The sequence below is a fragment of the Poromitra crassiceps genome (genome assembly GCF_964638095.1).
Source record: "Poromitra crassiceps genome assembly, chromosome: 1".
NCBI classification, from domain to species: Eukaryota; Metazoa; Chordata; class Actinopteri; order Beryciformes; family Melamphaidae; genus Poromitra; species Poromitra crassiceps.
Genome location: NC_139623.1, coordinates 61,722,800 through 61,741,861, shown reverse-complemented (window position 1 = coordinate 61,741,861; position 19,062 = coordinate 61,722,800). Strand labels below are relative to the sequence as shown.

At 42.1% G+C, this 19,062-nt stretch overlaps 1 protein-coding gene across 2 annotated transcripts in view; it reads left to right on the top strand.

Moving 5' to 3' along the window:
• The window catches only part of rad50 (RAD50 homolog, double strand break repair protein), a 102,690-nt gene that overhangs the window by 72,556 nt on the left and 11,072 nt on the right, over positions 1–19,062 (top strand). Inside the window, exons 19-24 of one of the 2 annotated variants that reach the window (XM_083644108.1) lie at positions 373–483; positions 5,563–5,655; positions 5,957–6,070; positions 8,693–8,820; positions 11,297–11,398; positions 13,491–13,613. In XM_083644108.1, the coding sequence (XP_083500234.1) occupies positions 373–483; positions 5,563–5,655; positions 5,957–6,070; positions 8,693–8,820; positions 11,297–11,398; positions 13,491–13,613 (671 nt within the window). Of the gene's footprint in view, positions 1–372; positions 484–5,562; positions 5,656–5,956; positions 6,071–8,692; positions 8,821–8,988; positions 9,057–11,296; positions 11,399–13,490; positions 13,614–19,062 lie in introns of those variants that run through there. The other variant, XM_083644109.1, reaches the window with a different exon arrangement.

The following is a 19,062-nucleotide window of genomic DNA, read 5'->3' as shown; positions in this document are numbered from 1 at the left end:
AACTTTCCAGGCCGACCTTGAGGTAAATGTACAAAAGTTTCGTGAAAATCTGACTTTTCAAGTCAAGGGAAGTTATGGCCTTTCAAAGTCTGACATTTTTTTAACCTTTAACTATTAGTGCCCCCATCAGGCCGATTGGGGAAATATTTCTGGAGCTAGTAATGCTTACCAATATCTGTCATTGGGCCCAATTTGATGTCTCTGTGATGTACCAACTCACGGGAATTTGTGCCAACGCGGACACCTCAGTAAGTGTCCAGGACTGACTGACTCACCCTAAAATGACCACGGCTCTGCTAGAGGGCGCCATGGTAAAAACAGGGCTTGATAAATACTTTGTGTTCTTCCCCACTTGTCTCTGCATCCAACCAGGAGGCGAAGGAGCAGCTGTCCCCTATGTCTGCTGCTCTGGATAAGCTGCAGCAGGAGAAACAGGAGCTGGTGGCACGCAGGAGACAGAGGCAGGAGGAAACGCAGGAGAGGGTGTGCACTGCCACACTTTTCTTTCTTTTCTTTTCTTCTCACTTTTTTCTTTTCTCCTGTTTTCTGTCTCCCTTCCAACCTGAGGACAAAGGACCAGAAGCTGTTAGTTTGGAAACAAGGCTAGGTGGAAACCTAGCATATGGCCGGTGTGGTAAAGCGTGCACATAATATGTGCACGCTTTACCTATGAGAAACATTATATTATTATGTTTCTCATAGGATGATTGCGGAATGGGATGTTATCTGGAGGGGAAAATGTAGCCTAAAAAAAGGCTTAACATTACTTGGCTTGTGTTAAATGAACCTACCGTTCATCAATTCTAAACGTCATGCAGCTCTTTATTTTCTGGTCAAAAAAGTGGATAAACTAATTTCTGAGGCAGTTTTCTCACATCGTGCTCTTATCTAAAAAAGGTGGATAAATAAACTTCAGTCGTCCATATAGGCTACGAGACTATGAGGCTAGAACAACTGAAACTGAATCATATATCCCTAATATAATTTTATTCTTATCAGCATCATCAGCATCATTGTTTATTTTGTGGTTTTCTGGCACGTTGGACTTACCCTGCTAGCCGGGCGCAAGGAGCAGACAGCAAGTAAATGCTGGAAGAACGCTGGTCGCTAACAATATGCAATTAAGCAGATTGAAAAGAACGTTAGCTCAGCAGCTGGAGCTAGCTTGATAGCTACCAGCTAACAAGTTAACATGCTGGTCTGCCCGCAATATGCAATGAATTAAGCAGAATGAAAACAACGTTATCTCAGCTGTGGGACGCCAGCGCTGCCTTGGCGCACAAGTGCACAACTTTCTCTATACACGCTCTGTCATCATTGGAAGCAACTGGAAAACTGAAGAAGCTGGAGCTGTGGAAAAGAAGCTCAGTGGACACACGGCCATTAATGCAGTAGTGGCATACACTTACCATGGCAACAACTTGAAAGTGGGGTACAGCGCCGTACAGCGGTGACCAGTGGGACGACCAGACCAGATGGGCACGCAGGTTGTCCCCAGGTCGGGCAAGCAAATTGTATGGACGAGTGGAGATGACAGGCCGCCGTGGCGCATGCGCACACACCGGCCAAAAACATATATAACCAGTGGAGATACTTTGTGGTGAAAAATTCACTTTTAAAATTGTGTCTATGAATCATTATGTTCAAAAAAGCCAAAACCGGTACAATAATTACGGGGGTGAAGAAGAGAGAAAAAACTGACCAACATGTGTCAAACAGATCTGCTCATTGTCAGGGTCAAGATACAGATTAACTGACCAACATGTGTCAAACAGATCTGCTCATTGTCAGGGTCAAGATACAGATTTCAGATTCACGTTCTTCCTTTCCGTCTGGCCTCAAGCTTTCTCCCAGTGTTTGCTTGGGTGGAAGTTGGGCGGGTGTACTTGCCTTGACAGACAACTCCTTCAGCCAATCAGTGTTGGATCCAGTCAAACACAAATCCACTCGGGAGAACGGCAAAAACATATTTTCCGCCGAAAAACTCCTGTACTTGTTTAACTCATTGAGTGCCAATGACGACTATAGTCGTCAATTCAAATAGTAACGTTCAGTGCCAATGACGACTAAAGTCGTCAATTGCGTTTTTTGACGGTGGGACGTGGATTAAAGCCTGATCCATCTCCTGTGAAAGTATGGTGGATGTTGAATGTGTAAAAGCTATTTTACAGACCCATTAGGTGGCAACAGTGCTCTCCAGATTACAGAAAGGGGGGAAAAAACAGAGAAGAAGTCATGGGGAAACGGAAATCGCATCCGTATGCATCGATATGCATGAAGCATAACGTTAGCTGTGCCTGCAGCAGCCAATCTGCTGCCACAATTGAGCCCCTCCGTGTCCGCTGCGATAGCCCATCCATATGATTTAGTTGCCGACACCAGCGTCTTTCTGAAAAGTTACATTATTCTCAGCTGGGAGCCAGCGACACGCTGTGAAAAAGCGGGGTGCAGAGCAAACGCAGCAGAGCCACCAGAGACACTCCCACGGAGGAGGAGGAGGGGGGTGGGGCACGCAGGGCAGCATACAACCATTGTCAGTAAACACAGACCCAGACAGCAGGCTCGATGGACAGAGACAGGCAAACAAGCTAGAATATCTGATGCCCACCAGCAGTAAATCAAGACCAGCAAGAAGGTGTAGGGTCTGCGCACGCAGGGGCCAGCGCTGCTGGTTGCAGCTAAAAAATATTATTTGGCCAAACAAAATTCCTTTGTTTCACTGTTTTATTGAAGGAAATTATTTTTGAGGTGTCATTACATCAGAAAATATTAGCTTCAGAGTCAGTGATGTGCTTGAAATGCTTCATTTCACAAAAGGCTCATTATCTCAGCTTCTAAATTGAAACGTGTGTTTTTGCTGAAATCCACCTATCTTCTCCGGCTGATAACTAAAGAACGGAAAATGATATCAATAAACTTTTTTTTGCTGATGATACAATAGACTCATCGTTCTTTGGGCGTGTTCGGTGTTTACATAGTAATATCACACAATATTCTGTGGGCCTCGAGAAATCAATGAAAACGCTCTGAAACTCTGGCACTGGGAGCATCCGTTTTCCAAAAGTGGCTGCCACTCAATGAGTTAATTGTTATTGAGTCTATTTCTGCAATAACTGCACTTTATGGCCGTTTAAACTTGACGAACGTTGACATTACTCTTCGAAGCAAGGAGGCAGCCATTATTGTTTTACTAGTGGCATTCCTGATTGGCCGGTTATGATGTCAACTACGAGGCGGGTCGCTGATTGGCTCGTACGCTTTCAGTTTCTGCGTAAGCCCTCCCAGGGCCTGAGGCCAGACGGAAATGAAGTACGAAATGAAATGTGTCATCTTAATTGTAGAATTGAGCTAGTGAGAGATGACAAGATGGCTGACAGTGCTGCTGCACTGTGAAACCTATTGAGAACAATCTGCAGAATATCATCTTAATCCTCAAATATTTCTCACATGAAAAGCTTCACGGGTGGTTTTAAAGTCTCTTTTTACCACACTGAAGTAATATCTGTGACTAAAACCGGATCTACGCACCAGTAATTCCAACTATTGCCAGGCCAGGCTACAGCAGCCCAGCTACCTCCAGGCTGGCTCCAGGCTACAGCAGTCCGGCTACCACCAGGCCGGCCCCAGGCTTCAGCAGCCCAGCTACCACCAGGCCGGCCCTAGGCCACAGCAGCCCAGCTAACACCTGGCCGGCCCCAGGCTCCAGCAGCCCAGCTACCACCAGGCCGGCCCCAGGCTCCAGCAGCCCAGCTACCACCAGGCCGGCTCCAGGCTACAGCAGCCCAGCTACCTCCAGGCTGGCTACAGCAGTCCAGCTACCACCAGGCCGGCCCCAGGCTTCAGCAGCCCAGCTACCACCAGGCCGGCCCTAGGCCACAGGAGCCCAGCTAACACCTGGCCGGCCCCAGGCTCCAGCAGCCCAGCTACCACCAGGCCGGCTCCAGGCTACAGCAGCCCAGCTACCTCCAGGCCAGCCCCAGGCTACAGCAGCCCAGCTACCTCCAGGCCAGCCCCAGGCTACAGCAGCCCAGCTAACACCTGGCCGGCCCCAGGCTCCAGCAGCCCAGCTACCACCAGGCCGGCTCCAGGCTACAGCAGCCCAGCTACCTCCAGGCCGGCCCCAGGCTCCAGCAGCCCAGCTAACACCAGGCCAGGCCACTGCATAACAAAGCATTATCTCCACAGCGGATCCACTTTTTGGGACTGTGCACTTATTGATCCATATTTGTCCTATTGTGTTGAGGTATGGGGAAATGCATACAAAAGCACTTTACAAAAGATTTGCACTTTACAAAAAAGAGTCATTAGGATGGTTCATCATGCTGGGTACCTTGATCATACAAGTCCTTTGTTTTTTAAATCGGGTATTTTAAAATTCAGAGACCTAGTTAATTTCAAAACTGTACAGTTTCTGTTTAAAGCCTCAAATAACTTATTACCAAGTAACATCCAAACGATGTTCACGGTTAGAGAGGGTAAATACAATTTAAGAGGTAAGCACCATTTTAAACAACCTACCATCCATTCAACTGTGAAAAGTATGTGCATCTTTGTCTGTGGTGTCAAACTGTGGAACAAACTAGATGAGGACACAAACATGTGCACTAACTTAAAACTATTTAAACGCAAATGCAAACAATCACTCTTGGTCAGCTATAAAGAACTGGTCAGCTAATTTATACTTCATATATATCATTTTTTTAGAAAGGATTTATTTAGTTTTGTATGTTTATACATTTTTTTTTTTAAATATTAAAGTTTAATGTTTCATTTTTAAAGATGTTACAGATTTATGGATTACCGTATGTATGTTCTTATGGATCGTCTATGACAATGTAAGTGGGGGCTGTACATGATAAGCTTTGCTTCCTTCAGCCCCTTCTCGAACTTGCACTTTATCACTGTGTACCTGTTTTTATTTTTACATATACTGCCTGTTTTTATGCTTGTGCTTGTTTGAGACAAATAAAAATCAAATCAAATGTGAGTTCACGTGACCGGCTGGTTTACCAGGCTAGAATATCGGATTACATGTGCAGACTTTGACTTGGTAGTCAGCAGTAGTCAGAAGACACAAACAATGCGGAAAGATGGGCGTCGGCGGGGGGTCATGTCAGTGGGGGGATTCTGGCCTGTTGTTGAGCCGGATGTGCTCGGGGGGATATTGGGGCACATTATATACTAACATGAGAATTTCAACATTTAGAAGATTGGGCATACCCCAACTATGTCAACGTAGTGATCCTGGTCTCACACCCAACAGATCCTCGGCAACAAATGAAATGGGGGAAAAAAACAAGTGGTAAAATAGATTAGGTTAGGTTAGAAGCACTTAAATAAACTTTTCTTTTCTCCTTTAACTTCATTCTCCTCCTAGAAATTACAATTATTGTCATACCACACAATGAATGCTGTGGTTATTGTGCACACTCATTTTCATTTAATTTTCACTCTACTCGTCGTTATTCAGTCAATGTTCTAACTTGTGTGTCTTTGACAGATCAATGTTCTAACTTGTGTGTCTTTGACAGATCAATGTTCTAACTTGTGTGTCTTTGACAGATCAATGCCATCAAAGACAAAGGGAAGACCATCATCACCTTGGAAAAAGACATCAGCAGATACATTGAGGAAGGCAAGGAGGAATACAAAGAGGTAAAATATAGGCCATTATATTGATCGGTCTGCCTGCCTGCCTGCCTAATAATAAGGATTAATTCATGATGGGTAATTTTGTAATGGACATTACGTTGAACTAACAATTTGGCATAAACAGGAGATCTTGCAGTGTGTATCATCTTCATTTACATCGAAACACCATCTTTCTTTTTGCTTTGATCAACTTTGTCAGTGTCTCCTTTTGATATTCGCTGCAGGTGTTCAACTTGAGTTGTGTTGGATTGACTGACTTTTTATTAAGATTGAATAACTTTATTGACTCTGACTATTGTTACAGCAAAAAGAGACTGAGCTTCAGGTAACCAACACCCAGCTCCATGAGGCTGAGAAGCACAAAGAGAAGATCAACAAGGAGATGGGGGACATCCGTCAGGACATCGACACTCAGAAGGTGCAGCACCCCCAATCATCATCATCATCTTCTTCTTTTGCCTTTCTCCCATCTTCTCCCCAATTGATTGTTGTTGGCCTGGCCAATTCCCCCTGCTGTCCCGGTTGTTGCTCCACCGCCTCTGCCGATCTGAGGAGAGCCGTAGATTGGCACATGCTTCCTCCGATACATGTGCCAGCCGCTTCTTTTAACCTGACAGTGAGGAGTTTCACCGGCAGGACGTAGCGCGTGGGAGGATCACGCTATTGTGACAGAGGCATGAAGCCAGACACTCAACTACTACACAGTTCCAGTTTGGTCGTACCAGTTGGTGCAAATACCTGGCACGCATACTCTTTCTCAGTTATTAACTATTCCTGTTTCATTATAACCTGACGCTGCCAGATGCTTTGTTTTCACATAACCATCTAGGAACAAGTCGCTTGAAAATCTGTTTCAAAGGGCGGGCACTTTCAAAAAATACCTGGTAGGTGATTGGATGAACCATCTGCTTATCACATCTATCACGGTCTCATCACATCTATCACGGTCTCGCTCTCGCTGGCGTTACACCTAAAGCCCGCCCATTGCTGCCTCACAGGATGCTGATTGGTGCAGAACCACTGGTGCTTCAGATTCAAACCAATAGGCTGCAGCGTGACAAGATGGATTTGTGGTGTCATCGTGATCTTGTTTGAATCAAGCTGCCTCGTTTCATCAAGCTGTTTCATCAAGTTTGTTTTTTCCAATATTTTATTTAAAAAAAAAATGAATAGAGCAGTACACAAACAAGACAAAACAAACAGGCACAGGAAAAGAAAAGAAAGAAAAAACATACAAACATCAACATTCAATATCACAACGTGGTGCTACCAGCCACATAAGGCGCATATGTGCTTAAAAGAAATATACATGGGATCCTGCACGAGGGGTCCTTGAGAAACCAGCCCAGGCGAGTCACCCATCGCCCCCTAACCTCATCGAGGTCGGCTAGAAACAGGTCCCAGATCGTTAGAAATGTTCTAATTGAGTTGGTTCTCAGGAACCTGAGCCTCTCCATCCGTATAATAGAGATCATGTCCATCAACCACAATTGAAAAGGAGGTGACGAGGGGGACTTCAATTCCTTCAAAATTATTTTTTTGGCAACAATTGTCCCCAGTGTCAGAGACTGTTGCACAGCTGTCGGGAAGTTCAGAGAGGACTACGGGCAGCCAAAGATGGCGAGTTCTGCCTCCGGCTGAAGGGTTATTTTGTAGGCCTTAAGAGTACCAGTCAAATATTTTGGCCCATAATCCTGTCAGTGAAGGGCAGAACCAGAAAGCATGAGACAGAGTGCCCTCTGACACCTGACACACAGTGGTGAGACGGAAGGGTAGATCCTGTGCAACTTATGCTTAGAATAGTGCAGACGGTGAGTGACTTTAAACTGGATCAGCTGGTGTCTGCTATGAACTGAGCAAAGTTGTACCACAGACAGACTCCTTTACCATATAATGTCAGATAAATCAATATCAAGTTCCCCCTGCGTTTCGTCATGTTTATATACTGTATATCTGACAATAGAAGTGAAGCACTGAGCTGTTTACTTTCATACTGTTTTATGTTTACTGTTTTACTTTGGCACACTTTCACACTGACAGACACAATTAAATCCCCTGATGTTCTTGAGGTCCCTCGCTCTTCTCTGCCATGTGACGAGCAGTCTTTCTGAAAATTGGTGCATTTAGTTTGGTTATGACATGATGCCTTATGACATGACTAAATCCCTCTTCTGTCCTGTATTTGAACTTTGTTTTGAACAATGTGAAGGCTCAACAGAATAGGCTACAGCTTTACCTCACCCAAGAAATACTTTGCCGTCTCAATTGTAGTTCAGATAGGATCTCGTCGTGACTTGAGGTCACATTTACTGTTATCTTTGAGATCTGCATTTTAATTTACACTTGGATTTAGACTGGGATTGCACTTTAGAATATACGTTGTCATTGTAATCCTTGCGGACATTTCGGTCAAGAATAGTGTTTCTATTCAGTTTTTTAACACATGCAAAAGAATGGCTGAAAGTGAAACAAGCCTGTGAACACTGACAGGCTTGCATAGCCTACATACTTTCTTTCCCTTTTGTTGCTCTCAAATCTCATCTTCAGGCATTGTTGTCTCAATTACTGCTTGTAATGGTTGTATGTTTTGTTTCTCTGCAGTGTTGGTGTTTTACTACTATATGTATATAATAATAATAATTAATAATTATTAATATACTATCTAAACGTGTAAGCAGGGGCAAAGACTGCAAATTAGCTCTGGCAAGAAGTCCTATATACACTGCATCGGTTGCATTTTATTTAAATGTATTTAAATTAGTATGTATTGTACCTGTCAAATAAGCAAATTCATAAAATTAAAATTAAATACTTTATTGTTGAGAAGGTAAAAAAAAAAACATAACACAATAAAACAAATCACCGTAACACATACCATAAGGATAAGCATCAGGTAGACCCCAATTTTTCCTTTGCCGAGAAGTCACACGACTCCCCCCTCAGTTCATCTGGATCGCCCCGCGGTCCCGTTGGGGCGCGATCCTCCGGTTGAGAAGCGCTGATTCAGCATTTGAATTTAATTGAATTCTGTGTTTTTTAGGTCCAGGAGCGCTGGTTGCAGGACAACCTGACCTTGAGGAAGCGCGTTGAGGAGTTAAAGGAGGTGATGGCTAAACGGCAGACTCTCATGAAAGACATGGGCAACATGCAAGTCCTGCAGCTACGCCAGTAAGTCCTGTAATAGCAAACAAAACTGCACTAACTGCACTGTGTTGTTTTGTGATCAATAATTGATTTATTGCATGAAATAGTCCATCTGTGCACAGTCTCTCTGACAGTGAACGTCGTAAGTCAGAAGAGCGCCCCACTCACATCAGCTTGTTGTCTTATACCCAGAAATAGCACCCACCCTCGGAACCTGTGTTTCCATGAAGTCAGAGGACTCTAGGGATTTCAACCTTCACCCAGTTCACAGATGACTGGGGAGAATACAGTCATATCTACTTTACTTCCACCCGAACACAAGGCCATGAGAGAGGAAAGCAGAAAATGAGCTGACTCATCTCAATGATTTTCCTGGAATATCAGCAGATCTCAGAGGGGAAAGGGCTAACACTGAACACAGTCAATAATGATCAACAGTCAATCAATAAACAATCAATAATTTTCACTCACAGGCCATGACACTTTTACTAATAATTACATTCATTGTCAAACCAAATTCCCTTTGCGTGTTTTTCTTCTTTTGTTTATTACACCACCACTACGTCCCTCTTGATTTTATTTTTTTTACAAAATCAATCTCTCACAGTTCTGACATTTAGGTCTCCATAAATTAGTACTAGACTACAGCATGACCGATATGGGACTTTTGTGACCGATACCAATTTTAGAGGAGGGAAATTCACCGCATGGCAGCCGATGAGTGTGTTTTTGTGTGTGTGTTTTTTAAGCTGGAATGAAAATATGGACCTTTTCTGTGGATTTTGCACCAATTTTGCACTGATATGATGCAGTGGGTAGCCTATTCAGAAGGCTGCTTTCAATAACTTTATTAAAGAATAATTTACATTATCATACATTGTCAACAAATTCTACAAATGAACACTGAGAAAATAAAGAATGCAAAAAAATAGCTAAATAAACATCAGACAGACAAGCAGAGATTTAAGAAACAGTCAAATGTTCAGTGGTAGAAATGGGACAGGCTGCTTGGTTTCAGTCGGACTTTTGGTGGCAGTTACAGTATTTCGAATCAGAGGACGATAAAGGACTTTGCCTGCAGCCCCAAATCACTAAATCCTCCCCCTTGCTCTGAACACTCTGAAACTGAATTTCTGAAGTCTGAATGACAGCTCAGCTGCTGCTCTGACCATTTTAGATTGACTTTATGAACGTACTACCCATAGCTAAACAATCAGCAGGGACAATGGTTACTTTTCATCATTAGCCCATGTTCCTATAATTTAGCCAACGTTAACTCCGTGGCTGCATACAGTACAGTACAGACACAGTACAACCACCTTTAAGGTGCAAAGATCTTTGTGTGACTTATTTGTTCTGCCTTTAATTTTTTTAAGAGATCTCTCCTGGATGGAATGTTATATCTATGATAAGCCAAATCAGTCCCATATTGGCCCAATATATCCGCTGACCGATGTGCAGATATGCATTTTTTTACGGAATATATAATATAATGCAGAAAACGTGCTTGGGGATCAACACAGCGGGCTCTGACTCCATTGTTTACAATACTCTCAGCACTGCAGCACAGCCAACTCCATTTGAATTTGCAATAAGATTGAGAAGACGTTCATCTGATATATTTTCACCGATAAATCGGTCGGGTTTTAATTAGTACTTTGCTCTTTGACTTTCACTTTGTTTGTATAAAGATATAAAAAAAACACACAACCCGCCTGAGTCCAACCCAAGATTTTAATGTTATGGCCGAGAAGAGGGGAAGAAAAAAAAACGTTCAATGATCATATTTATAGTCCTGACAGACCCCTATGGTACAGTATATAATCTAAGTATAGCACAGACCCAAAAGTACTTCATATTCCATCAACTTGTCAAGAGAATACCAAGGCATAAATGGTAGAATACATCAGCATCATATGGGTTTTCCCTGGCTCAGAATGGGCCTTTGGGGGTGACTACAGTATGCGCACGACAGTAAGCATGATCGGACTGATCATAGTTGCAGTGAGTTTATAGTCAGGGTTATCCATCAGTCATTGTCAGAATTTATGGAGGAATGTGTTTTTACAGCAGCCCAAGTTTCAGTAGCATTTCAACGTACAACTGTGAGATTTTAATTTTGAAATAAAATTCTCAAAAATTATACAGTAAAGAAAATGTTTGAGTTAGGATGCAGGCAGCGTTGTCGAATATTTTAAATCAGGCCTTTGGGGGGCGTGGCTAAAAACCTCTTTGGGGCGTGCCGAAAATTCCACTATGCAGGAAAAAACCTGGCATGCATACAATTCCATCACTCCTCTTTCTATCGCTTTCCTCAGCCGTGATACACCTGAATGAGTTTATAGGGTAAATACTGTTGGATTTATCATAAGAAGACTACATCTGGGCCAATGCTCCAGTATCATCAGGATCAGCTTGGTGGTGATATTACCAGTTTTCCTCTTTCATTTCACTCCTTTTTGCTCATCTCATCTCCTGTGGTCCTTGTGTGTTTGTCCAGAGAGCGACGTGAAGTGGAGCGCAAGTTGGAGGACTTGAAGAAGAACCGTAGCATTGCATTGGGCCGTCAGAAAGGCTTCGAGGAGGAGATACTCCACTACAGGTCAGACATGAACATTAACTACGCTCAGAAAGGCTTTGAGGAGGAGATACTCTACTACAGGTCAGACATGAACATTAGATACACTCAGAAAGGCTTTGAGGAGGAGGTACTCCACTACAGGTCAGACATGAACATTAGATACACTCAGAAAGGCTTTGAGGAGGAGATACTCCAATACAGGTCAGACATGAACATTAGATACACTCAGAAAGGCTTTGAGGAGGAGATACTCCACTACAGGTCAGACATGAACATTAGATACACTCAGAAAGGCTTTGAGGAGGAGATACTCCACTACAGGTCAGAAATGAACATTAAATACACTCAGAAAGGCTTTGAGGAGGAGATACTCCACTACAGGTCAGACATGAACATTAACTACGCTCAGAAAGGCTTTGAGGAGGAGATACTCCACTACAGGTCAGACATGAACATTACATAGACTCAGAAAGGCTTTGAGGAGGAGATACTCCACTACAGGTCAGACATGAACATTAAATACACTCAGAAAGGCTTTGAGGAGGAGATACTCCACTACAGGTCAGAAATGAACATTAAATACACTCAGAAAGGCTTTGAGGAGGAGATACTCCACTACAGGTCAGACATGAACATTAAATACACTCAGAAAGGCTTTGAGGAGGAGATACTCCACTACAGGTCAGACATGAACATTAGATACACTCAGAAAGGCTTTGAGGAGGAGATACTCCACTACAGGTCAGACATGAACATTAGATACACTCAGAAAGGCTTTGATGAGGAGATACTCCACTACAGGTCAGACATGAACATTAGATACACTCAGAAAGGCTTTGAGGAGGAGATACTCCACTACAGGTCAGACATGAACATTAGATACACTCAGAAAGGCTTTGAGGAGGAGATACTCCACTACAGGTCAGACATGAACATTAGATACACTCAGAAAGGCTTTGAGGAGGAGATACTCCACTACAGGTCAGACATGAACATTAGATACACTCAGAAAGGCTTTGAGGAGGAGATACTCCACTACAGGTCAGACATGAACATTAGATACACTCAGAAAGGCTTTGAGGAGGAGGTACTCCACTACAGGTCAGACATGTACATTACATACATTTGCAGTTGTTACCTGGAAGCCTTGTCCAGCACCCCTGAACTGAATTCACCTGCAATGTTCATCGCCATGCCAACCTGGTCTCTCACCACAATCTGATCCATGTCTTGTGCACCTGGACTGTTGACTATATTGCTCATAACTACAGTATGTAATGTACCACTGGTGCAAATGACCATATACACGCAAATGTCACATCCAGTCTTAATGGTTTACTACAGTTTGAAGAGGAATTTGAAGTTTCACTTTCATTGTAGTGATGCTGACTTTGCTCGTGTTTAGACCCCTAGTGGCTACAGACGGTGTGACCGGTGTTGTGGAGGGAAACAACAGCTGTGTCAAAATGGCACCACCATGACAACTCAATGCCCACCCTGCACATGTGCTTTGCAGTTGACTCTTTACCTGTGTTAATCCTCTAATGGCAAACATCCTTGTCTATAAAAAGTTTAGCAGCAAGGCAAAAATGAATGCTGCTTAATTTATCCTTTCTAACTTTTATTTATGTATTGTTTGACCTTTTACTTATGCTATTGCTATGTATAGTCTACTCTGTCTTTGCTATCTCTGTCTATATGAAGATTCTTCTGTATCTTTGATTTGTTTAATTTTTGACTGTATGGCTTTTCCACTGTTATGCTGCTGCAACAATGCAATATTCCCACAGCAGTCATTAATAGTCTCGTATTGTCTTCTGTCATCTCATCAGTTACTATTGGCCTGGTGGTGACCTGACCTTTTTCCTCATCTGGAAAACGAAACCAACCAGTGATGAATCAAAGACACCTATTATTTAGAAAATGATCTTAGAGAATATAAAACTCTTTCATCAGTTAACCACTCAGCACTTAAAAGATTAGTAACGGCTTCTCCACTGTATGTCCAGTAATGTTTTCACTGTGGTATTTATTTCTGATGAATGCTGTTTTACATTATTGATGATAATTTGGTTGATGAGCTGAACTTTCTCTTTGATTTGATTATTTGCAGAAAGGAGTTGCGAGAAGAACAGTATAGCAAAGCTGATGAGCACTACAGAGACAAGATGATCAAAATGAGGACAACTGAGCTGGTCAATAAAGACTTGGACCTCTACTACAAGGCCCTTGATCAGTGAGTGACACACACACACATATTATGAAAAGAATGTATTCAAATACCGCACATTATACATTTTATATGGGCTGAGAATAGTGCCAGCAGAACTTTTTTCTTCTTTTTTCTCCTCAGTGCTTGAATTGAATTAGGGTTTTCAGAAATTGAAACTCATTGCATTATTTAAATTTGTATTTATTATTATTATTATTATTATTATTATTATTATTATTATTATTATTATTATTTTACTAGTGTGAGGTAAAAATGCAACCCTCAAATTCAGTTCTTACAATTCAGTTTAATTCTGTGAGATGCACATCCCAGTTATTCAGGCAGGCTTGGCTAGCTAGACCACATTTCGTCTGTGACTTCTAGTTTAGTATGTCACTATCTATATGTCCAAACAAATTGGCATAAGCCAACAGCGAGCACACTCACCGGTGTTTCTAAAGTTTCGGTGCACGGCACAGGAGAATACTTGGTAGGAGAAGGAGAGCCAGCACACAAAAATGTCCTTTCGTCAGGTTTATTCCAGCTTTTCACCAGGTACAACACACGGACGTTTCAGCCTAACGGCCTCCTTCAGCGTGTCCAACTTCTGTATAGCTGATTATAGTCTTGTTAACGCCTCAAAACAGTTTGGTGAGGCAGAAGGAGAGACAAAAAGGGAGAGGGGGTGGCAAGCAGAATGCAACTGTATAAAACAACAGAAATCATACAACAGTTGACACATGAGAATAAAAAGGATCATTGTGGTGGTGGAAAAATAGTTGAAAGTATCAGTAAGAATGATATTATAGCATAAAGCTGTTAATGAGATTAATTTGCCCAGTGTTCGTGATCAGATCATTGCATTCATTCAGTAGTGTATCAAGTACCTGAAAGCCACACTTGAGTTAAATTACAGATATCTTACCAGAAAATGACTTTGGTAGAAGTTAAAGTCAACTATTGGAATATTACTTGAGTAAAAGTCTTAAAAGTATCTGATATTTACTGTACTTAAGTATCAAAAGTAATTTTCTGATATTAAAATAAATGTACTTAATTATTGTACGTATTGAAGTAAATGCTGTTAATTTTTCTTTTAAGCAAAAGACACGCCAGGGTTTGAGCAGAAATCATCTTCTGAGTTTTATAGTGGTTGTTAAACAGCGTTATGATGCATTACTACCGCCATCAACTGTTATGGAGTGTGGATCGTGATTAACCTAACTTGCAAGCTAGGAGCACTGAATTGCCAAATCTGCTTGCTTGCAGGCTACCAAATTTCTTCAGATTTTACTTTGTAGCCAAGATGCTTAGGGGAATGAAATTCAGTAAAAGTCAGGGTTGTAGTGGTGGCTAAACGCACGTAAACGGCGTTTACGTACCTTTTTCAATGCTCTGCAGCGTTTAGGCACCTTTTAAGATCGTTTACTCACATGTTTAAATCGTTTATGCACACTTATTATTGCACGAGTTTTAACACGTTCGCGTAAACTCCGTTGATGCGGAGACCACGCCAAGCACGTCACACACCAAAAGAAAAGAAAAAAGATTACACATGGGCATGGCACTGACCAGGATCTCCGCGAACCGTAGCCTATTTTTGTGGAGCGCTCCGCGGGAAAGGTACACGGCCCCGGTCACGTTGGTGCCTTTATCGAGCTGTGCTTGCCTGCCCAGACAGCGCTCCCTTCAAACAACTTAAAGGAGAATTTCGGTTTTTTACACCACGGTCCTCATTTCCAGTTTAGAATATGATGTTTTACTCACCGAAATAGTTTCGCTTCATTTGGAGGCCCACGGAAGATTTTGAGCTCCGAGTAGTCTCCTCAAACAGGCTATAACGAGAGCCTGCGGCGAGTGCGGGGCATGCTGCACACACTCTGTAAATGACACTTTTTCGGTCACATCGCGGTTCATTATGGTTGTAAATATAATTATTTAGCTAATAGCTAGAAGCTAAGCTAACACCAACACAACAGTCAACGTAGATCTGCCCCGGATGGGGTTACAGTGTTCATCTTCTTCTGTGGTTTCTCTTCTTACCACACTTCTTCAGAGAAACCACAGAAGAAGAAGATGAGCACTGTAACCGCATCCGGGGCAGATCGGAGCCGACTCTTATGTTGTTGTTATCTTAGCTTCTAGCTATTAGCTAAATAATTATATTTACAACCATAATGAACCGCGATGTGACCGAAAAAGTGTCATTTACAGAGTGTGTGCAGCATGCCCCGCACTCGCCGCAGGCTCTCATTATAGCCTGTTTGAGGAGACTACTCGGAGCTCAAAATCTTCCGTGGGCCTCCAAATGAAGCGAAACTATTTCGGTGAGTAAAACATCATATTCTAAACTGGAAATGAGGACCGTGGTGTAAAAAAACGAAATTCTCCTTTAACGGTGCCATTGTGCCAGCGATGCTCAATGTGCATTGGAGACGTGCAGCTCATTGGAGCTCATGGTGAGCTGAACATAGGTAAGGTTGGTTAAAAATGTGTGTCCGGAGTGGGGAAAATCATATTGGCTCACCGTTTTACAACTGAAGAGTGAATCACTGGTGTAAGAAACATGATTGATTTCCCTCTGATCAAGTAAAGTTTGTAACATTTGGTGCGTGCGAGTCGACTTGAATAGTCCAGGTGCTACTGTATAAAGCCAAAATAATACGACCATGTTGAAAACTATCTAGAAACATACTGGTGTTTGTTGTGCCAAGATCTGTATAAATAAATATTGGCTGACTAAAATTTAGTGGCCAGAGTGGCAGAAGCACTTTTATTTCCATGTACAGTATGTTGTCTACCTATCCTTGCCCAATGTGTTTGTGGACAGTTTGAATTATATATTGGTATTCAAGAATCACAGATTCAATCTTCTACATACTTTTAGCTATAAAGCTGAAGCTGACAATCACAGGTACAGTGTGTGTGAGAGAGAGAACTATATTACTCTTCAAACTGTATATACTGGGTTCATACAAGGTCCTTTAACACATTGAGTGCCACAGCGCTTCAGTAAAATTGTCTGGAGCCTGTGCCAGATTCACTTCCATTCAGTTGAAAACAGCTATAGAATTTTTTCTATTATGGCTATATTAACGGGGCTGGACTTTAATGAAACATTGAACACTCCTGCTTCTTCCAAAGAAGAAATTTTGTTTCTAGACAGTTCCATTATGAAATGACAGCCTCTCAAAAAAGTGCACTTTCAAGGGTTTTCTGTCGTTTTTTTTTACTTTCCAAGATATAGTCCCTTTTATGAATACCTTTTGCACTCTAATTTCGAGCACATTCACTGACTCTGGCTGGTGTTTTCTGATGTGGTGGCGTGTGGTGTGGTTTCTGTGCAGCCTGTGTGCCACACACCCCTCTCCCCCCCCCCCCCCTCTCCACCTCTGAGCTGCGGGCTCCTCCCACACGCACAGAGTTTGTTTTCTCGACTCCGTTTTTGCCCCGGACAGATCCCAGCGCCCATCAAGGAAATGATGCGCGCTGGCAAACGCGACTGAACGAAAAGGCTTGGCCGTTCGGCTTCGGATGCTGGCTTTCTAGGAAATCGTGTGGAGATAGATAGAAGCATAAGAGCTCAGTTGTGAGCGCGGATGCAGCCGAGCCCACTCTCCGCTGTAGACAGCAATATATACGGCTCTGGCAGAAAGCATGCATCGGTTTCCACTTTGATCACGGCTTTCTCCGCTGTCTCCTGTACAAAGTAAAGGATCTGAGGTGGGTGGAGCAGCTCCTGTGACGATGTTTAAGGTGGCGCCGTGTGATCCCTTGAAGGGATTCATGCTCACTGGCTAGGTACGACCTTAAACAGCAGAATTATGGAATAATATGAATTATGATTTTAGGACGTCCACAGACGTCCTTGGCACTCCTCGTTACTTTTTTTTAGGACGTCCACAGACGTCCTTGGCACTCAATGTGTTAAAGTAGGCTACCTACTGTATAATTTAACTTTTCATACCTGGAGAAATTCAACAAATGTTCAATAAATACATTTTATATTGATTGTTTAGGCCTAATTATTTGTAAAGTCAGAACACATTAGAGATGCTTAGTGCTTTCAAATGCACCAGGTTGATGAATTTTACTTTAAAATGTAAAAAAAAAATCTTCCGGGGGAGAATCCCCCCGGACCCCCCTTGAGGGGCAAGGCCCATCCCATAGCCAGCTACTTTTTCTATCTGGCTGGCTACTCAGAAATGTGTACCTTATAGGGCTATATGATTCAGATTAAGTTGTTCTATATACTCTCATATTTTGTCTTGTATATCGGTCACGGAAGCTTATTTATCCGCCGTTATAACACTGCCGGTGCCGCGTGAGAAAGCTGCCTGAGTCAAAAGTATAGTTTACCCACTTTTTTTTTTACCACTACAGCACTGGTAAAAGTATATTTACTTATTTATTTAGGAAATGTAGTGGAGTAAGTGAAAAGATGTAAGTGAAAGTTGACAGAAATATAAATACTCAAGTGAAGTACAGATACTTCCAAAAAATGCTTGAGTCATTTAACAAACTATTATTACTTTGTTACATTACACCATTGGGTGCGCTCAGTGTTGTAGTCAAGTCACTATATCGAGTCCAAGTGGAGTCTTGAAAAAATAAGATATTTTTTACAATAATATAATAATAATAATAATAATATATTTGAGTCCCCCCCAAAAACAAAATATATATATATATATATATATATATACAGTATATATATATATATATATATATATATATATATATATAAAAAAATATATATATATTAAATATAATATATATATATTATTATATTTGAGTCCCCAGTGTTTGAGTCCAAGTCCCAATCACCAAAGAAGGGTCTGAGTCGAGTCCCCATTACCGGAGTTTGAGTCCAGAGCTACTGAACAACATGAGTGTGAATCCACATGTAGGTGGAACACACCTGCCTGCCCTTGCACGAAATTGAATAATGTCATGATATTAATAAGCAATATCTTGTGCCAAATTATTAGGGCCTATTACAAAAAACTACCCCCCCCTCCCCCCCAAATAACAAAAAAACAATCGTTATCAATTAACAAGTCCTCGTCCTCGTCCGAATGCATCAATGTTCGAATCCAAGTCATCAGTGCTCAAGTCCAAATCGACTGACTGGAGTGCGACTTGACTTCACTACACTACAACAGTGGGTGCAGTACAAATGCATCATACACAACAGGCACCTGTGTGAGAGGAGTAAAATCATAGAATATTGTGAGGGTTGAAAACAGTTGTTAGTGGTAAGATTTTGTTTCAACTCTAACTCCCTTTATCTCTTCATCAGTAGTGTTCTTATGACTTCAACACGCCCACTCTTGTTTTTCCTATAAAGCCCTTAGAAGTTTATCTGTAGTCAAAGTATCTAGCATGTTAGCTGAGGTCAGGTGACTCATGGTGGGGAAACTACATCTGTGTGACAGAGTCTGAGCAATAATAATCAATATTCTTTCTTTTG